Source organism: Scyliorhinus canicula, chromosome 4, assembly GCF_902713615.1.
Source record: "Scyliorhinus canicula chromosome 4, sScyCan1.1, whole genome shotgun sequence".
Lineage (NCBI taxonomy): Eukaryota > Metazoa > Chordata > Chondrichthyes > Carcharhiniformes > Scyliorhinidae > Scyliorhinus > Scyliorhinus canicula.
This window is the reverse complement of record NC_052149.1, coordinates 114,180,816-114,205,284: the sequence shown is the minus strand read 5'-3', so window position 1 is coordinate 114,205,284 and position 24,469 is coordinate 114,180,816. Positions and strand designations below refer to the sequence as shown.

At 48.6% G+C, this 24,469-nt stretch overlaps 1 protein-coding gene across 1 annotated transcript in view; it reads right to left on the bottom strand.

Annotated features, from left to right (window-relative positions):
- LOC119964903 (astrotactin-1-like) overlaps nucleotides 1–24,469 on the bottom strand; it is a 3,158,558-nt gene that overhangs the window by 1,509,093 nt on the left and 1,624,996 nt on the right. The window contains 2 exon segments of the mRNA XM_038795000.1: nucleotides 14,111–14,158; nucleotides 14,160–14,183. Of these exon segments, the coding sequence (XP_038650928.1) occupies nucleotides 14,111–14,158; nucleotides 14,160–14,183 (72 nt within the window).

Sequence of the window (24,469 nt, the reverse complement as noted above, 5' to 3'; positions counted from 1 at the left end):
TCATTGACGTGCAGCCTCTGGAAGGCTGGAACTGGAAGGGCCTACTTTCAGATGCCACTGGTGTTGTAATTCTACCATGTTCTGTCCACTGAGCCAGTCTCTGGAAATGGGGAGTCAGATGGAAAGGGCACGCCCAGGGTCTCCTCCCTCTGTATGCTTGTGGGCGCCGGCTCACTCCATGGGCTCTGCGCTCAGATCCAGAAGCCCTGCCATCCTCTGGCTCTGGCACTCATGGATGCCCAGCAGTGTCGACACCATGCAGTTGATGCCCTCAGCCCTGGAGCCCATGGACGGAGCCAAGCTTCAGACATCTTGCATCATGGATCCGACCTAGAGACTCAGGCTCTGTGGCCACCATCCTTTCAGTGCTGGCCTGGGTACCCCGCATTGCTGGCTAAATCTCCGGCGAGAGAAGGCTTTGGGACTCCTCCATTCGGCCTTGCAGTCTGAGGTATGTCGCTGACACCCCTTACAGGTATCCCTCATTCTGACTTTGCATCTCAAGTAGCTTAAGGATCAATGAGGCCAGAGGCACGGCACCTGGCTGGGGCATAGCTGAGTCCTGGAATACAGCAGATCTCCGTCTGTCTGATCCCTGGGATGTTTCTGTCTCTGCCTGAGGTGCTTCAGCAGCAGAGTAGTGCCAGTGATCCAGAGGCCTGCCTGTCACGATTGGCCACCCGATATTTGTGCCTCTGCGCTGGTGGCGGGTGCAAGTGACAGCCGTGATACATCATTTGGCCTCCTCCGATACCTCCTCTGAACTGGTGTGGAGGATTGGAGCAGGATCCTTACTGGTGGATGGGCCAGGCTGATCAGGTGATTTACAAGGTATTAGTACATGGCCAGGGCAAAGGTCTGAGGCAGACAGAACTCATGTGAGTTTGGGCAGCTGATTGAAAGTGCAGAAGCTCCTCACTTTTATCTCTCAGGCCACCTCACTCTCTGCACTGGCCCGCACCTGCCCCTCCCCTGCGAGCTCCAGTACTGCCTCATCAAAAGGAGTAAGGATCCGCAGCTCCGCCATGTCACAGTCTGTCTTCACTCACTTGCAGCGCTTCTAAGTAAACTTATCCTGCAGGGAGACAAAAGAGGATGATGCAAGCGGGCCACTGCTGGGTGAGATGACAATGATACCTGGCAGGTGGGTGCACTGCGCATGAGCAAGGATGAGGTGTGAGGGAGGGGAAATGAGGAAGCTTGTGAGAGGTCTGTTGGTGGGGCCCTGCCAGATGGCAATATTTGGGGTCCAGGTGGCCTGTGAATGGGTGACTGAAAGGGGAGTGGTGAGAGAAGACACAAGCAGGACGTAGGAGGTCATTCATTTTTTTGCAGTATTGCCAGTCCCATCCACTTCTCAGGGGTGCTGGCACTCACCAGCCTGGCCATTGTCTCCCAAGAGGGGTTTGTGACCTTGCTGGAGGGCCTCCTGCCGGCCTGTGGGTAGATTGTTGACCTACTCGCCCTCACGGCATCCAGCAGACGGATGACGGCCCCTCCGCGAAGCGGGAAGCTGGCTCCTTCGCTGGCATCCTCCTGGCTTCACTGAGACTGAGATCAAGTGCTGTGGAGCCGTTGATTAAACTGCTCAGATGACTCCCCCCCCCCCCCCCCCAGGGTGGGCGAATCAGACTGCTCATGTAACAGGTGTAGCATTTTCTATGTGGGGAAAATGGGGCTGGATTCTCCAAAAATGGTGCTATATCCCCACGCCAGCGTAAAAACGCTAGCATTTCACTAGGAACGCTAGACTTTCCTAAAAAAGAAAGACCAATTCACTTACTTTCTGGGTGTTAGCAGGGACCCAGGGAGCTACACGCAGCTTTAACTGCGGATACGGGCCCCTGTACTTCCGGTTCCGAGTCCGTGCATGCTAACAGCGGCGGCCTCCAACGGCCGCGCCAAACACAATGGCGGACTCAGCGGGCGGACCTGGACCAACAAACAAGGTCCCACCGATCTGCCCCACTCCGCTCCATATGACCTGCCCGATTGCCACCCCAGCCACCCATAAGGCACCCCGTGTGCTTCATCCCCCCGCCCCCACCAGGGCGGCTGCGGACTAAGTCTCGACCAGCCAGATGTGGTTAGAACCATGCCGTTGGGAATTCAGCCGGTTGGGACAGGAGCATTGCTGGGAGGGCCTCTGGCACTGACCCACCAGCCATGCCGCATAATTTGCGCGTGAGCCATTCTCCAGGGACCAGAGAATCGCGGGTGCCTGATTCGGGCACCAACGTCAATTCTCCAGCCCCGGCACCAAACGCAATTTTGACGCGGGGCTGCGGAGAATCCGGCTCATGTTCTTTTCAAAGTGCCTAACAATTGCCGTCCAGATCGCACCGACAGGCCGACGGAATTCGCACCGGTTTTCACACCGAAAGTAATACTGAATCCAATTTTGGGAAAGTTTTGCCCTGCATCTCTTAAATCAATCAGACTGGAGAACTGTCAATGATCTGTAGGATCTGTACCAGGAAGGTTCAGTTGGAATTTTAATTCCATGTCATTTCAGGTACAAAAGTGAAATAAAGGGCTGAATTGTGCGATTTGTGGTCAGGTGTGAACTCAAGCAGGGGAAAATGGGCTTTAGCCCATTGGCTGCACTGCTTGCTTTTCCTGTCATATTTTCAAACACTTCGCCGATTAAAACTCAGGATGGGGTTACACAATGCCACGCTGGCAGGCTCTGAATGAGCCCACCCTATTATCTATAGCAGCTCTCAGAAAATTGATGCTCAGCCATTGTCAAGATACTGCCGGGTCAATCCTCTTCCCCGATTGCTGGACCTATGTGTGCGCCCCAGTGGGGACCATTCGCCATGTTCCTGTTTTACAGAACTTGTTATAAACCCCACTGATTGAAGTCATGCTGGTGGGGGTGGTGGGGTCAGGAGAGTGGGAATTCCTGCAGCGGGGAGGCCAACTAAGTGGCCGGGATTCTCCAATCCTGTGGCCAAGTTCTGACGCCGGCGTGAAAAGTGGCGCGAGCCAAACCGGCATCAACGGGCCTCACCTAACCCTAACCCCTTCCTAGGGGGCTAGTATGGTGCCTGAGTGGTCGCCGCAGCTCCGGTGCCCGAAAGCCGGTGCGCCACGGCCGGCGTGAGCTCATGCATGCGCATGGGTTCCCGTTCCCGCGCCGGCTCCCGGCACTATGACGGAGCCCTACAGGGGCCTGGCACGGAGGAACATAGGCCCCCACAGAAATAGCCCCGCCGCCGATCTGAACGCCCCGATCGTGGCCAGGCCACCATGGAGGCCCCCGCCCGGGGTCGGATCTCCCCGTCCCCCCACCAGTACAGCCCCCGCAGACAGAACTCCTAGGTCCCGCCGTGTGGGATCATACATAACCCATGCCGGCTGGACTCGGCTGAACTCAACGGACACTCCGCCCGTCGAGACCCGGAGAATTGCCGGGGGCTGCTTTCAATGGCCTCCAAATGGCGCGGCAGCGATCCCACGGGCGCCCGGAAATCTGCGGTGGTGAATCAGCGAGCCGGCGTCGGGGTGGTCTGGCACGATTCTTGCGGCATGGGGTCGAAGAATCCCGGTCAGTGTTTTTTCACACATGTTAATGATGTTCCCGACCTTTCACGGTGGGAACCCATTGCGTCATTGAGGTGGGGAGGGGGAAAATCGAGTGGGAAAATCCTGGCAGCATGAAAGCCGTCATGGGATTCCCCTGCAATTTTCCACTCCCGCTACCATTCCCATCACCAACAATAGGGCGGAAGATCCCCGCCACCCCCTCCGACCAGCAAAGACAGGGAAAGTTGAGTAAGAGGTAAGAGTTAAAGCAAACATGCCTGTTTAGCTCTTGAACATCAAACAAAATCTGTGAAATAAATCACTTATAAAAGAGGTTGCTTGGCATTAGCTCTGTTGAAAAGGGTACCTGGACTGAAATGGACAAGCCCTAACTGTGTAACAAGTTTGCGTTTCAGTATTACCGCTGGAAAGAACAGAGTGATTGAATGAACGGCCCAATTTCTCCATGATAAACGCTTCATGATAATGCCTGACCTACAGAATATTATCTACATTTTCTATTTTTTCAGATTATCTTGTTTTTGTCCTCTATTACATTGCCTCTTTGGTTTATTTTGATGATAAGGGAAGGTAATGAAGCAGTCTGCTTCAGGAAACTTGTCCCTTCTTCGCCATGCCCATGACAGATGTATATGCAAACCGGACAATTAACAATAAGAATTTTCCATCGCCATATTTGACAATTGCAAAGGTGGCACTTATCGTATATTAAACGCACCGGCTATTTCAGGCAATTCAAAAAGCTCTTTGCGCCTCATTAAAGTGTGATTACCTTAATTACCTTAATCCTCTCTACTTACCATTTTAAAAGCACAGCTGATTTCAGGCAAATTGAAATTTCAGCTTGTATGGTTATTTGTTCACCAAAGCCGAGTGCCTAGTGCCACTCTTTGAACTGGGCATCTGGTGAAAGTTTGGTTGACTGACCGGCTTATGTTTCTTTACCGACCATCACTCAGACATCAAAGTTTCATCATCTGTCAGAGCACTTGGGTTTCCTCTCCTCTTTGGATGTCGATAGCTCAAAAATGAACAAAACCGAGTTAGAAGCTGAGCTGGCTGCTGACTCCCTCTTAATTCAACATGGACATGCAGTGAAAACCATAGCAGCAAATGCTCCTACGTAAGGGACACATTTTATTAACAGAGGAAATCTCTGTCCCTCGATCAGAACAATGTACCCTTCTCCTAAATTTAAAAGAAACCCGCAGGAGAAGCCTTCGGTCTGCTCTTTTGAGTTTCGGTCAACAGCCAATCTTATATCTGCTGAACCGATTGCCAAATTGGTATTCAAGAGGAAACAGTTTCAAAATATGGCCCCGACGTCCCAGGAAGTTGATTTAGACTGTTGAAACATACTTCACAAGGCACCTATTGGGTGACAGATGCTACCTTCTGCTGAGCATCCAAGTTCATTAAAAGCAATACGTCTACTGCACAGCAAAGATGGGGGGAATACTTAATTCTGCTTCATTGCTGGCCTCCCCAAGGTACAGTGAGTGGCTGGTGGGGTTCGTGTACTGTTAAATGCTCCACTTGAGGAACCTGTCACTTGAGGAATCGCTCCTATTCGCTAAATGTGGTAATTATCTGCAATATCTAATTGAGAATTCTGTATGTTAACTCTAAGCTTTGGAGTAGCACTCCTGAAGGGGATGTGCGGCCACAAGAGATTACCTTTCACAGCCTTTTGAAATGTTCTTAGTTGTAATTAATGCTTTAACGGTCATTGAGGCTGGCTTAAAGTTGCAGTTCACTCACTTGCCAGTGCCACCCTTCAATCTGACTTGCACCACCAGTCTCAGCTTTTCACTCTTTCAAGGGGCTGTTTAGCTCACTGGGCTAAATCGCTGGCTTTGACAGCAGACTATGCAGGCCAGAAGCACGGTTTGATTCCCGTAACAGCCTCCCCGGACAGGTGCCGGAATGTGGCGACTAGGGGCTTTTCACAGTAACTTCATTTGAAGCCTACTCGTGACAATAAGCGATTTTCATTTCATTTCATGTGATTGATTAGCAGGATAAGCCATTGGCTGCGTATTCCGCACTAATTTATCATTGAGCTTGCCATTGCTGTAGATTGGCCAATATTCCACCACATTGCAGTGTAAATATGGAAAGATAATGAGTGAAGAACTGAAAAATTGAACTAATGGTGCACACCACCAAACACACAATTCCTCCAAATTGACATCCATAAGCATTGTTGAGGTACTCTGCCTTGAGAATGTTGATGTTAATTTTGACTACCTTGTTCCATGCTGAATGGCACGTTTTGGCCGGATGCTCATGGAACTGCTAAAACACTCTGCCGACCTCTAAAAACGTCGGGCAGGACCCGAATGCTTAACTCCTGCCACATGTTTGACAGATCAAATTTTCATCAGCAGAGGGGGAAGGGATCAGGATGTGATTTACACAGGAGGTGTCCCAGACTCAACAAGGCTATGTGAATTTAGTTAAAAGCAAATTACTGCAGAAGCTGGAATCGGAAACAAAAACAGAAAATACTGGACAATCACTGCAGTTCTGACAGCATCTGTGGAGAGAGAAGCGAGCTAACATTTTGAGTCTGGATGACTCTTTGTCAAAACTTTCTAGTCTCCCCTTGGTACAAAGGGTTGTGAATTGAGCCTACCTGTTGCTGAACACTCCACTTGAGGAACCTGTCCGTTGAAAAATGGCTATCATTCGTTAAATATGCTAATTGTCTGCAATATCCAAATGAGAATTCTGAATGTTAACTCAACACACGTTAACTCAAATTCTCCACCATGAGCAGACCTCGGGGGTCATATTGAGATTAAACAAAATAAAATTCTAAATATTGATTCTGGACATTATTATAGTTAGAACAAGCTTTTCTCAATACATTTAATATCCTTCACCTACTTAATCACTGAAAGTAGATACAGATTTGTATTCATAACCCCACATCAAAGAGAACTAACCCTTTTCAACAGTCAATTAAACTGTGAGTTTAGATCTCCAACTGACAATGGTACGTTGTGGAAAACAGCCAAGCTTCAATAATGACCTAATGACCCTTGAGGAAATGCCAACAAACTGAGTAATTGCTGGAACAGACTTTTTCAATTCTTGCTGACTTGGGCAGCGTATTTAATTTTTTTTAAGAGTGGTGATTGAAATAATTTCACAACTTGAGTTTTTTTTAAAGCTCTCACTGACACAAGTAACCTATTCTTTTCAATTATTAAAGGGAAGGGCATTTAATTTCACCGCTTGAGATTGGTTTTACCTCTCAGTGATACAGATGGGCTGCTTTTTTATTTTTAAAGGATTGGTGATTTAATAACTTCACAGTTTAGTAGTTCACAGGTTTTAAACAGCCTTTAAGAACACTTACGACTACTCTTAAAATTCATAACTCCCACACTGCAGCTTAAGTCCCTTTCTACAATGAAAATGTACCGCCCTGCTGAGTTTGTGTTCCCCACCTCTGTGAATCATGCCCACCCACTTTCCACTACCAGCAAAAATGAGATCTGTTGGAAATGGGGTTTTATGACATCCACATCCATGTCCAATCCACCATGGGTGGCACAGTAGCACAGTGGTTAGTACTGTTGCTTCACAGCTACAGGGACCCAGGTTTGATTGCTGGCTTGGGTCATTGTCTGTGCATCGTCTGCATGTTTACCCCATGTCTGCGTGGGTTTCCTCCGGGTGCTCCAGTTTCCACCCACTTGTCCAGAAAGATGTGCTTGTTAGGTGAATTGTACATCTTGAATTCTTCCTCAGCATACCCGAGGTGCTATAGTGTGGCGACGAAGGGGTTTTCACAGTAGCTTCATTGCAGTGTTAATGTGAGCCTATTTGCGACACTAATAAAGATTATTATTATTTTGGGCATCCCTTAGAGTCTCTACAGCTCCACAAAAATCCCCACCGCAAATACGGCAGAAGCTTTCACTGAGAGTTAATAAAAACACTGTTTACTGGACAACTTTGATTAGCAGGCCATCTGGTGTAGGTTTGAAATTATTATCATCTGTTTGTGTAGTTTCAATAGATATCTTCACTGACATTTCCCAATCATGTCATTATGAATGCCGAGCAAAATCTCGAAAGTTAAAATTATCTCAACAGGAGGTTGTGAATTCTGTGTTTGATTGAGGTTTAAAGAGGTTATTAAAGCATTACTTATCTTTGATGCGGGGCCAAGAATTTAAATGTAGGGGCCACAAGGGCTGGTGGAATTGAGGGTACAAAACCCCAGGGAACCAGCCAGGTCTTCTAACCAGGCCACCTTGGATTTCACCCACCTCTGTGGCCACCTAGGATCTGGTTCTGGTGGATGAAACTCCACCCCACCACTATCTTATGGGAATGAAATGTGAATCTAACAAAGCCTTTTAAGGTGAGATGGATCTGCCATGTGCAGTGCTATCCTGACTTGGGCTACCCGCCTTGGGTTATAATTCTGATGGCCACTACCAGTCGCTGGCTAGTGATCATAGAATCATAGAATTTACAGTGCAGAATGTGGCCATTTGGCCCATCAAGTCTGCACTGACCCTTTTGAAAGAGCACCATACTTCAGCCCATGCCTCCATCCTATCCCGTAACTTAGTAACCCCACCTCACCTTTTGGAAATTAAGGGGCAATTTTGCATGGCCAATCCACCTAACTTGCACATCTTTGGACTGTGGGAGGAAACCGGAGCACCCAAGGAAACCCACGCAGACACATGGAGAGAAAGTGCAAACTCCACACAGTCGCTGGAGGCCAAAATTGAACCTGGGACCCTAGAGGCAGCAGTGCTAACCACTGTGCTACTGTGCCACCCCAATCTCTGTTGAACACATAGCAAAAATAGGAAATGCTGGAAAAACCCAGCAGGTTTAGTGGTATCTGCGGAGAGAGCAAGAGACAGAGTTAATATTTTGAGTCCAAGTGACTCTTCGTCAGAACGTAATTCTGCACTCAACTCTTCATAGACACTGGCGGACCAGTTCAATCTTTCCAGAACTTTCTACTTTTGTCTCAGATTTCCAACATCCCCAGTCTATTGCTCTTATGTCTATCTTATTGTGCTTATGTTGACATGGTTGAGAGCTGAAAGGAAGTCAATTGTAACGCGTTACACCAAATGTTGAAATACACTTTATTGGATCATTTCACTTTCGAAGAATATAGACATAGAGCAGTACAGCACAGAACAGGCCCTTCGGCCCTCAATGTTGTGCCGAGCCATGATCACCCTACTCAAACCCACGTATCCACCCTATACCCGTAACCCAACAACCCCCCCATTAACCTTACTTTTATTAGGACACTACGGGCAATTTAGCATGGCCAATCCACCTAACCCGCACATCTTTGGACTGTGGGAGGAAACCGGAGCACCCGGAGGAAACCCACGCACACAGGGGGAGGACGTGCAGACTCCACACAGACAGTGACCCAGCCGGGAATCGAACCTGGGACCCTGGAGCTGTGAAGCATTTATGCTAACCACCATGCTACCCTGCTGCCCGTTGCTACCCTGCTGCCCGTTTCATCCCCCTGAACACCGATGGGCAATGGTGGAAGAGTGTGTTTCATACAAAAAGATAACCTCGTCAAGCTAATTCAGCACTTGAATATATAAATACTATGGCCATTTTTTTTTCAAATAACTGTTCCCATATTTACAAATAATTTTCAACCTTTTTTCTAAAATAGTGAGATATTGTGACTAAAATATCTCTTTTCGTACATAGTGGCAATGAGTTGGGCAAGGCAAGGCTAAAAGAACAGCTGACTAAATTCTCCATTCCTTGACACCGAGAATGTGATCTACAATCAGGCAGAGAACCAAGAATCCTCCGAAAATTGAGATCCACGCCTGGTGCTGAACCAAGTGCCATGCTCTGATGCCTCACTGGGGACCACAATGCAAACCTTGACCCATGTCAGCGTCAACATGAAAATCCATCATTTGCATGCGTTTTGTTAATTTCACTGCTGATTACTGTACAGTCGCTCAAGCGTGACGGGAGATGTATGGAAAGCACTTAACTCCCTTTGATGATAGTCAAAGATTGATGTATGTAAACATTGGCTAGCTACACAGCTGATTACTTCAAAGTCACTCAAGCCAGAAGGGAGATAAATGGAACAATGTGACAGCTGTGTGTGTGTGTGTGTGTGTGTGTATATAAGAGCTGTCAATCACAGCCCAGTAAAATCAATATAAAAGAGAAATGAATGCATGGCTTGCAGCTCAAATATCTGAGGGGGTTCAAAATCAGCTGAATGGTTTTCTCTTTCCAAGAATTGACAGGTGCTATTTCCTCTGCCTGAAACAACAGGTGTATTTCCCAGTTGAGTTTTAAAGCAGTGATTTCTTTTTTCAATGCCTCTCTCTTGACTGCGTCTAGATTCCAGACAAGGGTTTCTCTTCTGGGGCAGCTTTCAGACAAGGGTCTCCCTTTTACATAGATACATACGTAGAAGATAGGAGCAGGAGGAGACCGTTTGGCCCTTCAAGCCTGCTTCGCCATTCATCACGATCATGGCTGATCATCCAACTCAATAGCCTAACCCTTTCTCCCCATAACCTTTGATCCCAAGTGCTATATTTAGCTGCCTTTTGAATATATTCAATATTTTAGCATCAACTACTTCCTGTGGTACTGAATTCCACTGGCTCACCACTCTCAGGGTGAAGAAAATTCTCCTCATCTCTGTTCGAAATGTTTTACCCTGAATCCTCAGACTGTGACCCCTGGTTCTGGACACACCCATCATTGGTAACATCTTTCCTGCATCTACCCTCTCTAGTCCTGTTAGAATTTTATAAGTCTCGATGAGATCTCCCCTCATTCTTCTGAACTCCAGCAAGCTCAATCCTAACCTAGTCAATCTCTCCTCATATGACAGTCCCACCATCCCCGGAATCAGTCTGGTAAACCTTCGCTTCGGGGATCTTTGAGTCAGGAAATCTATTCTGGGGAGTCAGGTGGGGTGGCTCTTTAATTAGGGTGTCTCTGGGGGGGGGGGGGGGGGTTCTCTTTAATTAGGGGGTCTCTGGGAGGTGACCACTTTAATTAGGGGGTCTCTGGTGGGAGGTGCAGTAGGGGTGTTTGGTAGGGATAGGGTGGGCACGTCATGCACTGTTGGGGGTAAGGTGACCCTCGAATGGACATTGAGGGCAACACCCTTCAAGACCCCTTAGCCCACCACGAGATCCACCACATCAGGTACACACTTGCCAGGATCTGCACTAAATCTCGTCCACCTGATTCCCGGAGAAACATGAGTGCCTGGAGAATATGGCGCGTGGCCCATTAATAGGATGCACATGGATCCTGTTTTTTTTTACTCAACCCTTGATTCTCTGCCGCATCGGAAACTCCACTACCGGCAGTGGAGAATCCCAAGCTTGGTGTGTATAAGTGAGTTTATTGAGCAGGCATCCAGTAAAATCAATAGCAAAATAATAACTAGCAATGGATAGTGACTGAAGAAGGTCACAAATATTTAAATGAAGTTTGGTGGGATAGAGGACAAAATCTTAAGAAACCCAAGTTAATAGAAAAAAATATCAAATTGAACTCCGCATAATACAGCTAAGTACATGTAGAGTGTCTCAAAACCTGAGTCTGCGCTGGTTGTTGGAACCTGCTAGTTTTTGGAGGCAAGGTTCGGCTTTATGCACATTGCAGCATGTCTGCCACTGGTTATGTATTTCTCCCTTAAGAGTTTTTTTTGGTCCTCGTGTTTGGTTATTTCCCTCTGTTACGTTGCTTTTTTTCATTCTAAAGGTCATATGAACATACAAAATAGGAAGTATGCTTTTCGGATCCTCGAGCCTATTCCACTATTCAATAGACCATGCCTGATCTGTTTGTGTTTCAAGTTCCATATTTCCATCTAGCCATGCAACATGTCATATGTAAGGTATAGATTCCAGAGTTTTCAAATAGGTATCGTACCTACAATTTGAAAGGAAATTTGACAGTTATGTCAATGGCTTTGCTGCGAGGTAGAATTATAGTAACATGTGTAGAAGTACATCTGGTAACCATTTCCCAGGATCAGGAGATATTCAGGTAGAGAATAAATGATGCACCGAAGCAGCAAATGGTGGAACTTCATTGTCAAAGAGATAGTCAATGCTCCAGCCATGTTATAAACAAGACTGGTGATTTGACCACTTGTGACTTAACCACTGGCTAATTTGAAAGTGCAGCAAGTACAATCGGACAGTAGGGACAAGTGAAAAAAGACGACCTTTCTTCGTTTTGGAAGAGGTGAGTCAAATTTACAAGTAATGATAGAGGAAGTTGTCGCAATGTCAGTTCAGAAGAAGAGTTTACAAGTTGCGCCAGGCATATCAAAAGAATATAGCACGAACAAGATTAACTTGTTGCCATTTAGTAACAGAGAACCACTATCATTTCATCAGGTAGCGGAACCTAGTTTCACTCCAAGTGACATAGATTGATCTATTGTTTTTCCAAATGGCATTTAGCTTTATTACACACAGAGTTTGTTGGTTATTTTGTCAAACTGAGGGGGCGATTTTTAGCCCCTGATCACCGTCAAAGTGAACAGTGACACGGGCAGAAATCCGGAGAGAATTGGGAAATGCAATGATCTCCTGCAAGAGTGGGTTTCCTTATTTTCCCTGCCCGTTAACAAGGAGAGCCCCAACTCGTATAAAAACCCCGACCAGGCTGCAGGTCAGAGAAGCAGACTCTCAGAGGAGTTGAAATGTTGTGGAATTGTATTCTAATAAACCTTGTTCGTTAATTGCTACTTATCGTCCATCCTCTGCTTACTGCAGATTCAACAGTAGCAATGACAGTGAAGCTGTCAGCTCTTTGCCTCCGTTACTCCTCTGAAACTGATCACATCTTTCTGAGAGCACAATACGTTTCAGGGTATAGTTACAGTTACTTCAGTTACATAGATTGGGGAAGTGGGAACTGTTTTCCTTGAAGAACAGAAGGTTGAGAAGAGATTTGAAAGAGGTATTCAAAATCATGGGGATCTGCACAGAGTGGACAGGGAGAAACTGTTCCCATTGATGGAAAGATCGAGAATGGGATTTAATGGGTTTTAACAGATAATTGGATGAAGAAGCACTGGAGACAACCGAGACATGAGGAAAAAATGTCATGCAGCAAGTGGCTAAGATCTGGAATACATTGCCTGAGAGTACCGCAGAGGCAACCTCAATTGAGGCATTCAGGAGGAATTTGGATTATTGCCTGAAGAGGAAGAATGTGCAGGGTTATGGGGAAAGGCAAGAGAATGGCATTTGGCATATTGTTCATTCAGAGAGCCAGCACAGACATAGTGGCTGAATGGCCTCCTTCTGTGCTGTAACAATTCTGTGATTCTGATGTGTAATTAGAAGTATAAACCTAGAAGTTGCCATTAGTGATTCTCTGCTTCTCCAAAGGATGCACGGTTGAGGTCTCAACAGAAAGCAGATAATTAGAAATTACTGGAGGGATGAAAACTCCAACGTGAATAAGAGTTGGATTTTCCCAAAAACTAGATTATCCCACTACCTTGACCAAAAGCAGGTCTATAACCTAGATGGGCAGACAGCGGGATTTTACTGGTGGCAGCCAATTATGAGGCTACTACCTGCACCGGTGTCCTCCCAAACTCTCAGAGCTACCGCCCCGAAAATGTAACATTGGGCTGGATTCCCTGGTCCCTCAGCAGTGTGCTTCTCGGCCAGCGCGCTATTATTTCGGGGGGGGGGGGGGGATTCTATTTTCCCGCCGCTTGTCACTGGAATTTCCCGTTGAAACCACCCCGTGCAGCCGAGAATTCTACTGGCGGAAGAGCGCTGCCAACTGGAAAAATGAATCCCGATGACCAGAGAATTCTGGCCATTAAGTTTGCTGAATGTGAAATTTCTCTGCGTTAAGAAATATCACACTTTCACTTTTTTAAGGAAGTTTATTGTGTTTCACTTTCTGTTACAACCCAATATGTAAACCCAAATCATCTATTTTGCTATCTGTAACATGTATCAGGGCAGGATCCAGTGGTTTTACTTCCTGGTCTGCTGTCCGGGAATACTTCAATGTGATTGGCTGTTCCTCTATTTGATACCATCACTGCTGCCGGATGCCTGGAGATTCCTTTGACTTGGTGTCATATTTAAACTACAGTCAGTAAAGGGGAAATCCGCGGCACAGTAGGCGCGACATCTTTGGGCAGCTTTGGTCAAGTTCAGTGATGGGCACTGTTACCTCACCATTTATTGTGAAATCCAGTCCAGCAAACACACATTTTACAGTTTCATTGAGATTGTTGGCCTACATAGAATATGAGCTTACACGGGGATCAATTTGAAGTTGTTCCAATTCATCAATCATATTTAACATGGGTTGTGAACAATGTTTAATTATCAGGCAGTTTGAAGTGACAATTCAATCTGTGCAGAGGTTTGTTCTGTGAAGAAAGAGATATCACAGGGTACCCTTTGTTTAATTGGCACATAATGGATATCTGCACATTCAAGAAGAAATTCAGCAGCCAAAGGAACATCCAAGCGCTTTAATGTGTGAAAATTGAGCTTACCTGAAAATTCTGTCTGATGGCTGTTCTCCCATGACCAGATCAAACCACGCTGAACACGGTGTATGGCCAAGGACTACATAGAATAAAGATTTTAAAACAGGCAGTTATTTCTCAGTCTATTCAGAATTAAAGCAAACACTTCTCCATAATGAGCTGTATTTAAATAGCAGAAAGCACTGCCGCAAAAACAAATTTAAAAATCCCCATGGTAGCGAAGAGCAGCTTGATTATGACTCAATTTCACATCGGACATCCAGAAGGTGGGGGAAAATATATCTGAATAGATTATAGTAATTTGATGTAATTTCCAAGATGATTGCATTTAAATAAACGGATGTATTTTCAATAGCTCCATAGATTTACCTTGGAGAACAGTAATAAGACAATATGAATACAGTACAACAGTTGTGGTTGGTGATATCTCAGTGATATCCCTATAAATCCAAAGTAACGATCCAAACAGTAAACATGTTAACCTAATTTAATACTTTTTCTTCCACCAACTTTTTTGCAAAGGCCAAGTGCTACATACCCATGGTCTTAACCATGCTTTCTCTCCAACCCTGCTTCGACCATAGTTTATCACTAATAATTTACGGTGTCATTTCCCAGTCAGAATAAGAATTGCAAATGTCATTTACAGGTGAAACTGTATTCCAATTAAGGTAGCTGCTGCTAAATTCAAATCAGAAAAGTAGTTAAAACACTGTAGAACTATGGATTTAATCTTGATCTTCCTTTTTGAGGTGATGACAATTCATAACAAAACTACCACGTTGAAGAACTGAACCTGGACATCCGCTTTACATTTTTCACAGTTCTGAATAGTCCACTTGAAACTGGACAAGTGGAAAATCTGATACTGATGACAGAGTTTCCAAGGATTATGTCAGCCATTGCCTTTGTATGTGCTTGGCTCATTACGATTCAGTGAATCCTTCCAGTACTTGAGTACATAATCTCAGCTGATACTCCATTGTACATTTGGACTTGTGCACTGTGAAAGGTTTAGTCCTTCTGATGAAACATTGAACAACTCTCCTATCTGCTTGTCTTAGTTGGTTCAGATGGACCTTAAATGCCCCTAATTCAAGAGTAGCAGGGGTCTCCCAGCCAACCTGTTTCCATTGAAACACACCCAAAGCAGACATGTGCCCATGTGTCTGACTGTCTAACACTGTGAATTTTCTGTCTCCATCCCTGCACCCCCCACTCCGGAGAAGGTGGCCCACAACCGCCAGGAGAAGGAAAAGACTGGAGAGGGACCGTCGGACCTGCGGTCCCTCACTGTAGGAGAGCAGTGGGCACTGGACCTAGTTTGTCGGCCCAGAGAGAGGGCAGATGCTAAGATGGAGGTTGGCATCGGGCGAGCAAGTGAGACGGCGCTGAGTTGCGGTCCCCCCCCCCCCCACCACGGCGGCGGTCTTCTGGGGCGACTGAGCCTTGGTGGACCCGGCTGCTGCTCAGGTGTCCTCGGTGACATGGTGGCACTCTGTTCTGCTCTCTGCCCATCAACTGTGCCAGCAACAGAAGGGGGGGGGGGGAACGCTCTGGTCTTCCAGGACCTCCCCTGCGGGAGTCATCGACGTGGGCCCCATCACTTCCTCCTCCCTCGGGGTGCCCGGTGGCACCCAGGCTACTCCATGGAACAGGCGACCAAGCGGACCTATCTGCTGAGCTCCCCTGCCAACTGGCGCGCCAGTCATGGAGGCCTGCTCCCATCCCGACCAGGGTCTTGATGCACGTGGCCATGGAACACAGAGAGTGGACAACCTCCCTCTGGGACTGCGTCACATCACCTTGTGATTCTGCCAACCCTTTCTGGGTCTGTGCCACATCATCCAGTGACTGTGCCACCTCCCTTTGGTTCTGTGACACATCAGCCAGCTCCCGGGCAGTACCAGCAACAACCTCGGCCATGATCTGTTATGACTGGGCCATGATCTGGAGCGCTTCTGCAATGTCCAGGTGACGCTGGTATATGGCTGCCTGTGACAGGGTGGTGGGGGGGGGGGGGGGGGGGGGGGGGAGACACGCAACTCAACAGCGTCTCACTTGCTCGCCCGAGGCGGGGTGGGGTGGGGACAGAAATTCACAGTGTTCGACAGTCGAACGCATGTAGCACAGAGGGTGGATAACTGGTGGCCTTTGTGGCCAGGGGACCCGGTCATAGTGGCGGTATGGGTGTGGTCAGTGTGGGGCTCGGTCACCTTCCAGGTGGGAGGGGGGATGGCTAATATTGTGTGGAACTGGGGGTTGGTGGGTTGTTGCACAATGCTGCCTACTCACCAGAGCAGAGCGCGGAAATTTCAACATGCCACCTCCACTCCTGATGTACCACCTGGGGATCCATCTAGGCATAGCGTTAGGGCCCATAAGGCCAGAAAGGTAGACGGCAGTTAATTTTGCACAGGTGCAGTACGCAGTATAGCAATAGGGGCTAGGACACAAACCTACATATGTCTACCATTGCATAATAAATACCAGTTCACAATTTTCAACATGCTCTGTCAGAGAGGTTTGAGGGTAGTGTGGGCTGGTCTGGCTGCAGAGGGGGTGCTGGGGGTGGAGATGGGCAGATGTTGGGGGTGGGTTTGGGCCAGGGACCCCAGGGTTCACTGCTCCTGTGCCCCACTCCCATCCCTCTCTATCCCACCCCATCCCTGTTGTCCCCACGTCTGCCACCCCAAGTGGGACCGTGTGATGGAATGTCCAGCTTGCATGCAGGGATCTGCGAGGTGGACCCTTAGGTGGACAGTGGAAAGTGCACTCCTAGACAGGAATCAGAAATTGTCAAATGCAGTGCACGTTTGTCATCATTCTCCATCCCACGGACCAGACTGCTGTTACTGTCAATCCAGGGCCAACACACCATAGTGAGGCATGTAGGAGTCCAGGAGAGGGTTGCAGAAGGGAGAGGGTGGGGTTCAGGGGAGGTTGGTCAGATGGGGTGGGGGTGGCAGTGAGATGGGATGTCCGCTCCAGCACCTCGCCTCCTCCAGCACCTCGCCACTGCTGCACTATGTGTGGAAGATGCAGCAGGCACCACGATGGGGATGCTCTCCGAGCGCTATCCTGGAGGGCCCCTCCAGAGTGGTGCATGCACCTGAACTGTATCTTCAGGATGCCAAAGCACCATTCGATCACACCCCTGGTCGCGGCATGAGTGTCGTTGCGGGACTCCGTATCGGTCTGTGGCCTCTGAAATAGCATCATCAGCCACAGCTGCAGTGGATAATCCCTGTCGCCCTCGAGCCCAGGAGCCTCGAAGAGGTCAGGAACAGTCAGGTGTGCAGGATGCAGGCATTGCGCACATTGCCCAGGAATTTGGCGCAGACGTGCATGATGTGCATCTCATGGTGACACATCAGGTGCACGTTAATCGATTGGAATCCTTTTCGGTTTGTGCAGACTGGCTTTTCTTGAGCTGGTGCTCACAACGGGACATGCATTCCCATCGATCACCCCCTGGCCCAGGACATCTCATCGATGGCAGTGAACCCTGCTGCCTGGGCATCTGGTGGGTGAGGTCCACACTGTTCGGGTAAGCTGGTATGGGAATTGAACCCGCTCTGCAGGCTTTGTTCAACATCACAAACCAGCTGTCTAGCCCACTGAGCTAAACCAGCCCCTATATATCCTGCCAGCAGACATATAGGGCCTCTGTGATAGCATGGGTACCCCTGTGCACCGAGGTCTGAGAGAATTCGGACAGGTCCCCATTCGGCGCCTGGAAGGACTCAGTAGTGTAAACGTTCAGGGCAACTGTCACCTTGACGGCCACCGGGAGCGAATGTCCTCCCCCAAACCCTGCAGTGCCAGGTGCACCATGATCTGACAGATATGTCGTCTGGCAGGTCCTCGGGTGACGGGCGCTTCCGGCACATATGAAGCGTGCCGCTTCCCATCTCCTTCTCAGCCTGCTGGGCAGCTGGCTCTCCATCTTCACCGGCTGCCTCCTGTTCCTCTGGGACAGGCTCCACTGCTCAGGGTCCTCCCCGAGCAGCTCCTGCTCATACAGCCTCAGTGCATCCCCCAAGGCTGCGGCGGCTAGGGTGATGGCAACCATTTCTTGTTGGATTCCAAAATCCATTGTCTACAGCGGGTGAAAGGCAGGCATGTTAGCATGTGCGAACCCCCATGATAAAACCAGGTCCAATGGGCAAAATGGTAGCCACGATCTGAACTGCAGACCTTCCCCCCACATGTCCCCCACCCCCTCATCCTCTCACCCACTCGCGTCGATTCCTCCTGACACTCTGCCCTCCACACTCCTGGCCCCATCGGTGCCCGGCACCTCTGGCGCTGACTCCTAACCATGCTGCCAGGGGTTACCATTGGCTGTGTTAACTATGCCAGCTGCCCTCATCCGGTGCCCTCCTGCATGGGCTACAGTAGGCGTTGCACATGGGTGGGCCGCATGCTGCCCCTCCCGCAAGTGCTGGCTGGTTGGAGGGAGGAGAATTAGTGGAATGGAGGGTGGGGGCTGGGTGCAGGGCTGATGGAGTGGGGGCACCCCTAGGGCAGTTTTTACTCTGCACAACCCATGGGCCATGGTGGTACGGTCAGTGGGGTGCGCATCAAGATGGCTGCCTTGCAGGCCGCGGCAATGGCGGTATGTGCTTGGGTACCCAGTCCAATGGGGGGTCAGCCCCCGACCCCACAGCCCAACCCCTGATCAAATCTGTCACACCTCGCTGCCCCCCCCCCCCCCCCCCCCCCCCCCCCCCCCCCCCCCCCCACGGGCCTGGCAGGCATCACACCCACCCCTCAGCCAGCCCTGCCAATGACAGGACTGGCAGCTCACAGTCGTGCCTCTGCATGTCCTACCTCCTCTCTCTCTCTCATCAGCCATGACGTCTATTTCCTGATTTTTTAAACAGCAAGTGAAACTTACTGTCAGTAATTCCTCCTGGCACAGGTGGAACATCGCGTAGCCCCGGAGGATACCGTGTCAGGCCCGCTAATGGTATGCGAAAGGCAGTATGTGCGGAGTAGAAAGCATTGACACTGCTGTTGCGGCGCCGGAGCATAGCAATCTGGCAGGCACCTTGCGCTGGCTGCGATTTTGGCCTCATGACTGATTCTCCGCCCAATCACCATTCCCGATTTCGGCGTTGGCGGAGAATCCTGCCCGGTGTGTTTTTTCACATTGCGCTGTTTGACATCACAGAGTACCGTGTGCACAAAAACAGCAATCCAATAAATCTGGCATTGACAACCTCTGGAATGCATAATGCCAGTAACACTGAGGACTTGGGTCAATCGGGCAAAGAAAAATTCAGACCAAGAATGAGCTCTTGATACTGAATAGCTACTCCGATGGGCAGCTAGCCTTTTGCGAGCCACCAGTCCAAAGCTTTTCTACCATTTTGCAGTCCCTCAAATTCTATACGTTACAATCAGCAGAGAACCTATACTGGTGGTGGACCCGATAAGCCACTGCATATCAACTCCCCGGTAGATAACAGTGGAACCAGCCTTCACAGGTAAAACTGGAGGTTGACCATCTGCAAGTAATTTGAACTGTGTGATTCTAAAGCAACATTTGGGCATGTTGCCATCTAATACATCCACATGATTATCAAGAAGGTTAACTTGGTAAGGTTCAAGAACAAGCATTTTGGCCATTTAAGTTGTACAGTTTTCATCGACAGCAATAAGGCTGCTCAGCTTGGTTTGCCCATAGATCCCAATATGTTATTCAATGGCTAATTCAAACAATCACAGAAAATACAGTGCAGAAGAGGCCCTTTGACCCCTTGAATCTGCACAAATACATGAAAAACACCTGACCTACCTGACCTAAACCCATTTACCAGCACTTGGTCCATCTGCCTTGATGTTATGACGTGGCAAGTGCTCATCCAGGTATCTTTTTAAAGGATGTGAGGAAACCGGTCTGCACCACCCTCCCAAGCAGTGTATTCCAGACCGCCACCACATTCTGGGTAACGATATTTATTCCCACATCCCCCCCAAGCCTCCAGCCCCTCACCTTGAACTTGTGTCCCCTTGTGACTGACACTTAAACTCAGGGGAACAGCTGCTCCACCCTGGCCATGCCCCTCATAGTCTTGTACATCTCGATTAAGTTGCCCCCACGGTCTTCTCTGCTCCAACAGAAACAACCCAAGCTTATCCAACCTCTCCTCATGATTTAAATGTTCCATCCCAGGCAACATCTGGGTGAATTTCAGCACCCTCTCCAGTGCAATCATATCCTTCCTATAATGTGGTGACCAGAATTGCACGCGGTACCCCAGTTCTGGCCTCACCAAAGTTGTATACAATTCCAACAGCTCATTTAGCTCACTGAGCTAAATCGCTGGCTTTTAAAGCAGACCAAGCAGGCCAGCAGCACGGTTCAATTCCTGGGACAGGCGACTAGGGGCTTTTCACAGTAACTTAATTGAAGCCTACTCGTGACAATAAGTCTCCCTTCTTTTGTAATCTGTGCCTCGATTGATAAATGCAAGTGTCCCATGTGCCTTTTTCACCACTCTATTAACCTGCCCTTCCGTCTCAGAGATCTATGGACAAACACGTCAAGATCCCTTTGCTCCTCAGAACTTTCCAGCGTCATGCCTTCATTGAATATTTCCTTGTCAAATTTCTCCTTCCAAAATGTATTACCTCAAATTTCTCAGGGTTAAATGCCATCTGCCACTTATCTGCCCATTTTACCATCCCATCTATGTCTTCCTGTAGTCGAAGTTACTCAATTCAGTAAGTTTTCAGATGACACAGTCATCTATGCCATTTACATAAATAATGAATAATAGGGTGTCCAGCACAGATTCTTGTGGTATGCCACTGCACACTCGCTTCCAATCACTAAAGCAGCCATCCCATCATCACACTCTGTCTCCGACAACTCAGCCAATTTGGAATCTATCTTTTCAAATTACCCTGTACCCCGGGGAGTCGGAGAATCGCCAAGGTGCGGCGTCAATCCTGCCCGCGCCGTGTCCCGAATTCTCCGTCCCCGAGATTCGGTGGGGGCGGGAATCAGGCAGCGCCGGTCGGCGGGCCCCCCGCGCCGGTCGGTGGGCCCCCGCGATGGGCCGAAGTCCCGCCGCTGACAGGCCTCTCCCGCCGGCGGGAATCAAAACACCTACCTGACCGGCGGGATTGGCGCGGCGGGTGGGCTCCAGGGTCCTGGAGCAATCTGACCCCGGGGGGGTGCCCCCACGGTGGCCTGGCCCGCGATCGGGGCCCACCAATCGACGGGAGGGCGTTTGCCGTTGGGGCACTCTTTTTCTTCCGCCTCCGCCATGGTCTTAACCAGGGCGGAGGCGGAATAGACCCCCTACCCTGCGCATGCGCCGGTATGCCGTCAGCAAACGCTGACGCACCGGCGCATGTGCGGACTCACGCCGGCCGGCAAAGTCCTTTTGGCCCCAGCTGGCATGGCGCCAAAGGTCGTCCATGCCAGCCGGCGGAGTGGGAACCACTCCGGCGCGGGCCTAGCCCCATAATGTGAGGGCTTGGCCTCTAAAGGTGCGGAGAATTCCCCACCTTTGGGGCAGCCCGACGCCGGAATGGTTCATGCCACTCCGACACGCCGGGACCCCCCGCCCCGCCGGGTAGGGGAGAATCCCGGCTCTGGTCTCCTCCTCAAAAAATTCAATAAAATTTGTTCGGCATGGCCTCCCTCTGATAAAGGAATGCTGCCTATTCCTGATCAAACCTTGCCTCTCCAATTGGAGATAGATTCTCTCCTTCAGAATTTTCCCCAATAGTTTCCCTCCCACTGACGTGAGACTCACTAGTCTGTAGTTCCTTGGCTTATCTCTACAACCCTTCTTAAATAGTGGAACCACATTAATTGTTCTCCAACTCTTTGGTGCCACCCCTGTGGCCAGAGAGGAATTAAATATTCAGCTGAGGGCCCCTGTTAATTGATCAGTTTGATTTCAATGGCCGTCTATGCAGTCACCCTGCAGGATTATTTTGTATTCTTCATGGGACGTAAGTATCCCAAACAAGGCCAGCATTTATTGTCCGTCTCAAATTGCCCTTGAAAAGGTGCTGGTGAGCCACTTCCTTGAACTGCTACAGTCCATGTGGTGGAGGTGCAGGAAGGAAGGACGTTGCAGGTTTTTGATGCAGTGGCAGTAAAGGAACGGTGGTAACATTCCAAGTCAAATTTTGTATGGCTGGAAAGGGAACTTGCAAGGAACAGTGTTCTCATGCATCTGCTGCCCTTATTTTTCTAGATGGTAGAGGTAGCACATTTGGATTCATGAGAGATATAATTGAAGTGTAGATTTAGTAACGGTTGAAACTATGAGTGATTGATCTTTTGTCATTACCCCTTTCAACATTAAGTGTAATTAATGATCTGTGAAATAACAATCTACATAAATAAAAGTACCTTTCTTATCTGATGGAAAATTACTTTAAACAAATTACTTTAAACAAAGGTTCAACTCTTTAATTTCTCAATTATGATTCAACATAAATCATTCATGCAAAAAATTTCTGTCAATGTAGTTTACGTCTCCTCCTGTCTCTCTCAAATCATTATTTGGATAATTTGCTTTTTGTGCATTCCCTCGACTTGGTAACTGTTTTCCTTGATACGTCTGTCATAATTTTTAAAGAAGCCGATTCCTGAATTTTTCCGGCCAAATTTTTAGATTGTTATTTTCTTTTAACTTTTTTTTGAAGCTTTATGGGGATTTTACTGGTCTGAAGCACTCCAGTTGCAGGCTTCTGCATTCCAATTTGGAGGTCCGTCTGACAGGAATCACCCTGACCAAGAACAATGTTTTGGTCTTAGGTTTATTTGGGTTCTATGAGATTAATGATGAAAAAGGCAGCTTCTGAGCTGCCAAGAAAAATGGCCAATTTTAACCAATTCTTTTGTGAGCTGTTCCTGGAGTCTCCACATGGCAAACCCCTGTAAAGTGACGACACAGTCTGCTCCACCAACCATTCAGCATTGGATGCCAGGATCTAGCAGCATGCCCTTTCATCCATTCAATTGGATAAGTGGCAAGAAAGGTAATTGCCCATTTATGAGCATTTCAGACTGCCACCAGAGGCTAGCAGTTTGACAAAGCAGGAACATGGGCAGCATGGTAGCACAGTGGTTAGCACCATTGCTTCACATCTCCAGGGTCCCAGGTTCGATTCCCAGCTGGGTCACTGTCTGTGCGGGGTCTGCACGTTCTCCCCGTGTGTGCGTGGGTTTCCTCCGGGTGCTCCGGTTTCCTCCCACAGTCCAAAGATGTGCGGGTTAGGTGGACTGGCCATGCTAAATTGCCTTTAGTGTCCAAAAAGGCTCAGTGGGGGTTGCGGGGATAGGGTAGATATGTGGGCTTGAGTGGGTTGCTCTTTGTAAGGGCCGGTGCAGACTCGATGGTCCGAATGGCCTCCTTCTGCACTGTAAATTCTATGATTCTATGGAAGAGTTTAACACCAAGCACATACCTGGTCGAGTCTACCCCCAAATCCACAGGAACATCAGTGGTATGGAACAGAACAGATAATGTTGCATTTCTATGGCTTTGAATCTCGACTTCTGATCTTGGGCCCTTATTATTTTTCTACGCATGTGTTCAGATAGTCCATCATTCAATGACACTTTGGTTTAGTACGTTTGCAGTTTATTTTCCAACAAAGTACACTCCGTCATTCAATTTTGCTTTCTTGCTCAAAAATGTTGCTCTGCAATTTCAGGTATAATCTTTCACTGTAACAAACCAGCTGACCTACAAGTTGACGTGACCATCAATTCACAAGACACGTGGTTGGAAGTGAACAGTGGTTTTAATAGTCTTACAACTGAGCCTGCCTGCGACGAGATGAACTGGCAGCAGGCTCACAACTGCAGATCTTTATACTTCCAGTTAGTGGGAGAAGCCATGGGCGGAACCATGGGCGGAGCCAAGGGTGGAGCCCAGTACAAACTCCTCATCTCCCCCTGTGGGCAGAGCCGCGCAACTGCTCGTATACCGAGCTCACAGAGACACAACACATACAATATAATAGTGTGAATTACTAAGAATGTGATTCACCACATTCACCCCCTGTAAAAAAATCAAGTCCAGCGGGGGTGACGGGTCTACAAATTATAAATTGAGTCGATCCGGCGGTCGAGTCGTCCTCTGAGATCGACGAAGAACCGGGGTTGCAGCCTCTTCTGGTGGCTGGGAGGTGGCGGTCGGCGAGGGTACTATGGCGGACTCCGGGGGTGATTCGGTCAGAGATTCGTATCCGACTGGTTCGACTGGTGACGGGGAGCGCCGGAAACCCAAAGGCGCGGGAGCGCGGAGTATGGGCAGCGAACCTGCAGGCGTGGGGGTGCCAGGCGCGGGGGGTTGGGTGGGATATAGTGCGAGGGGTACC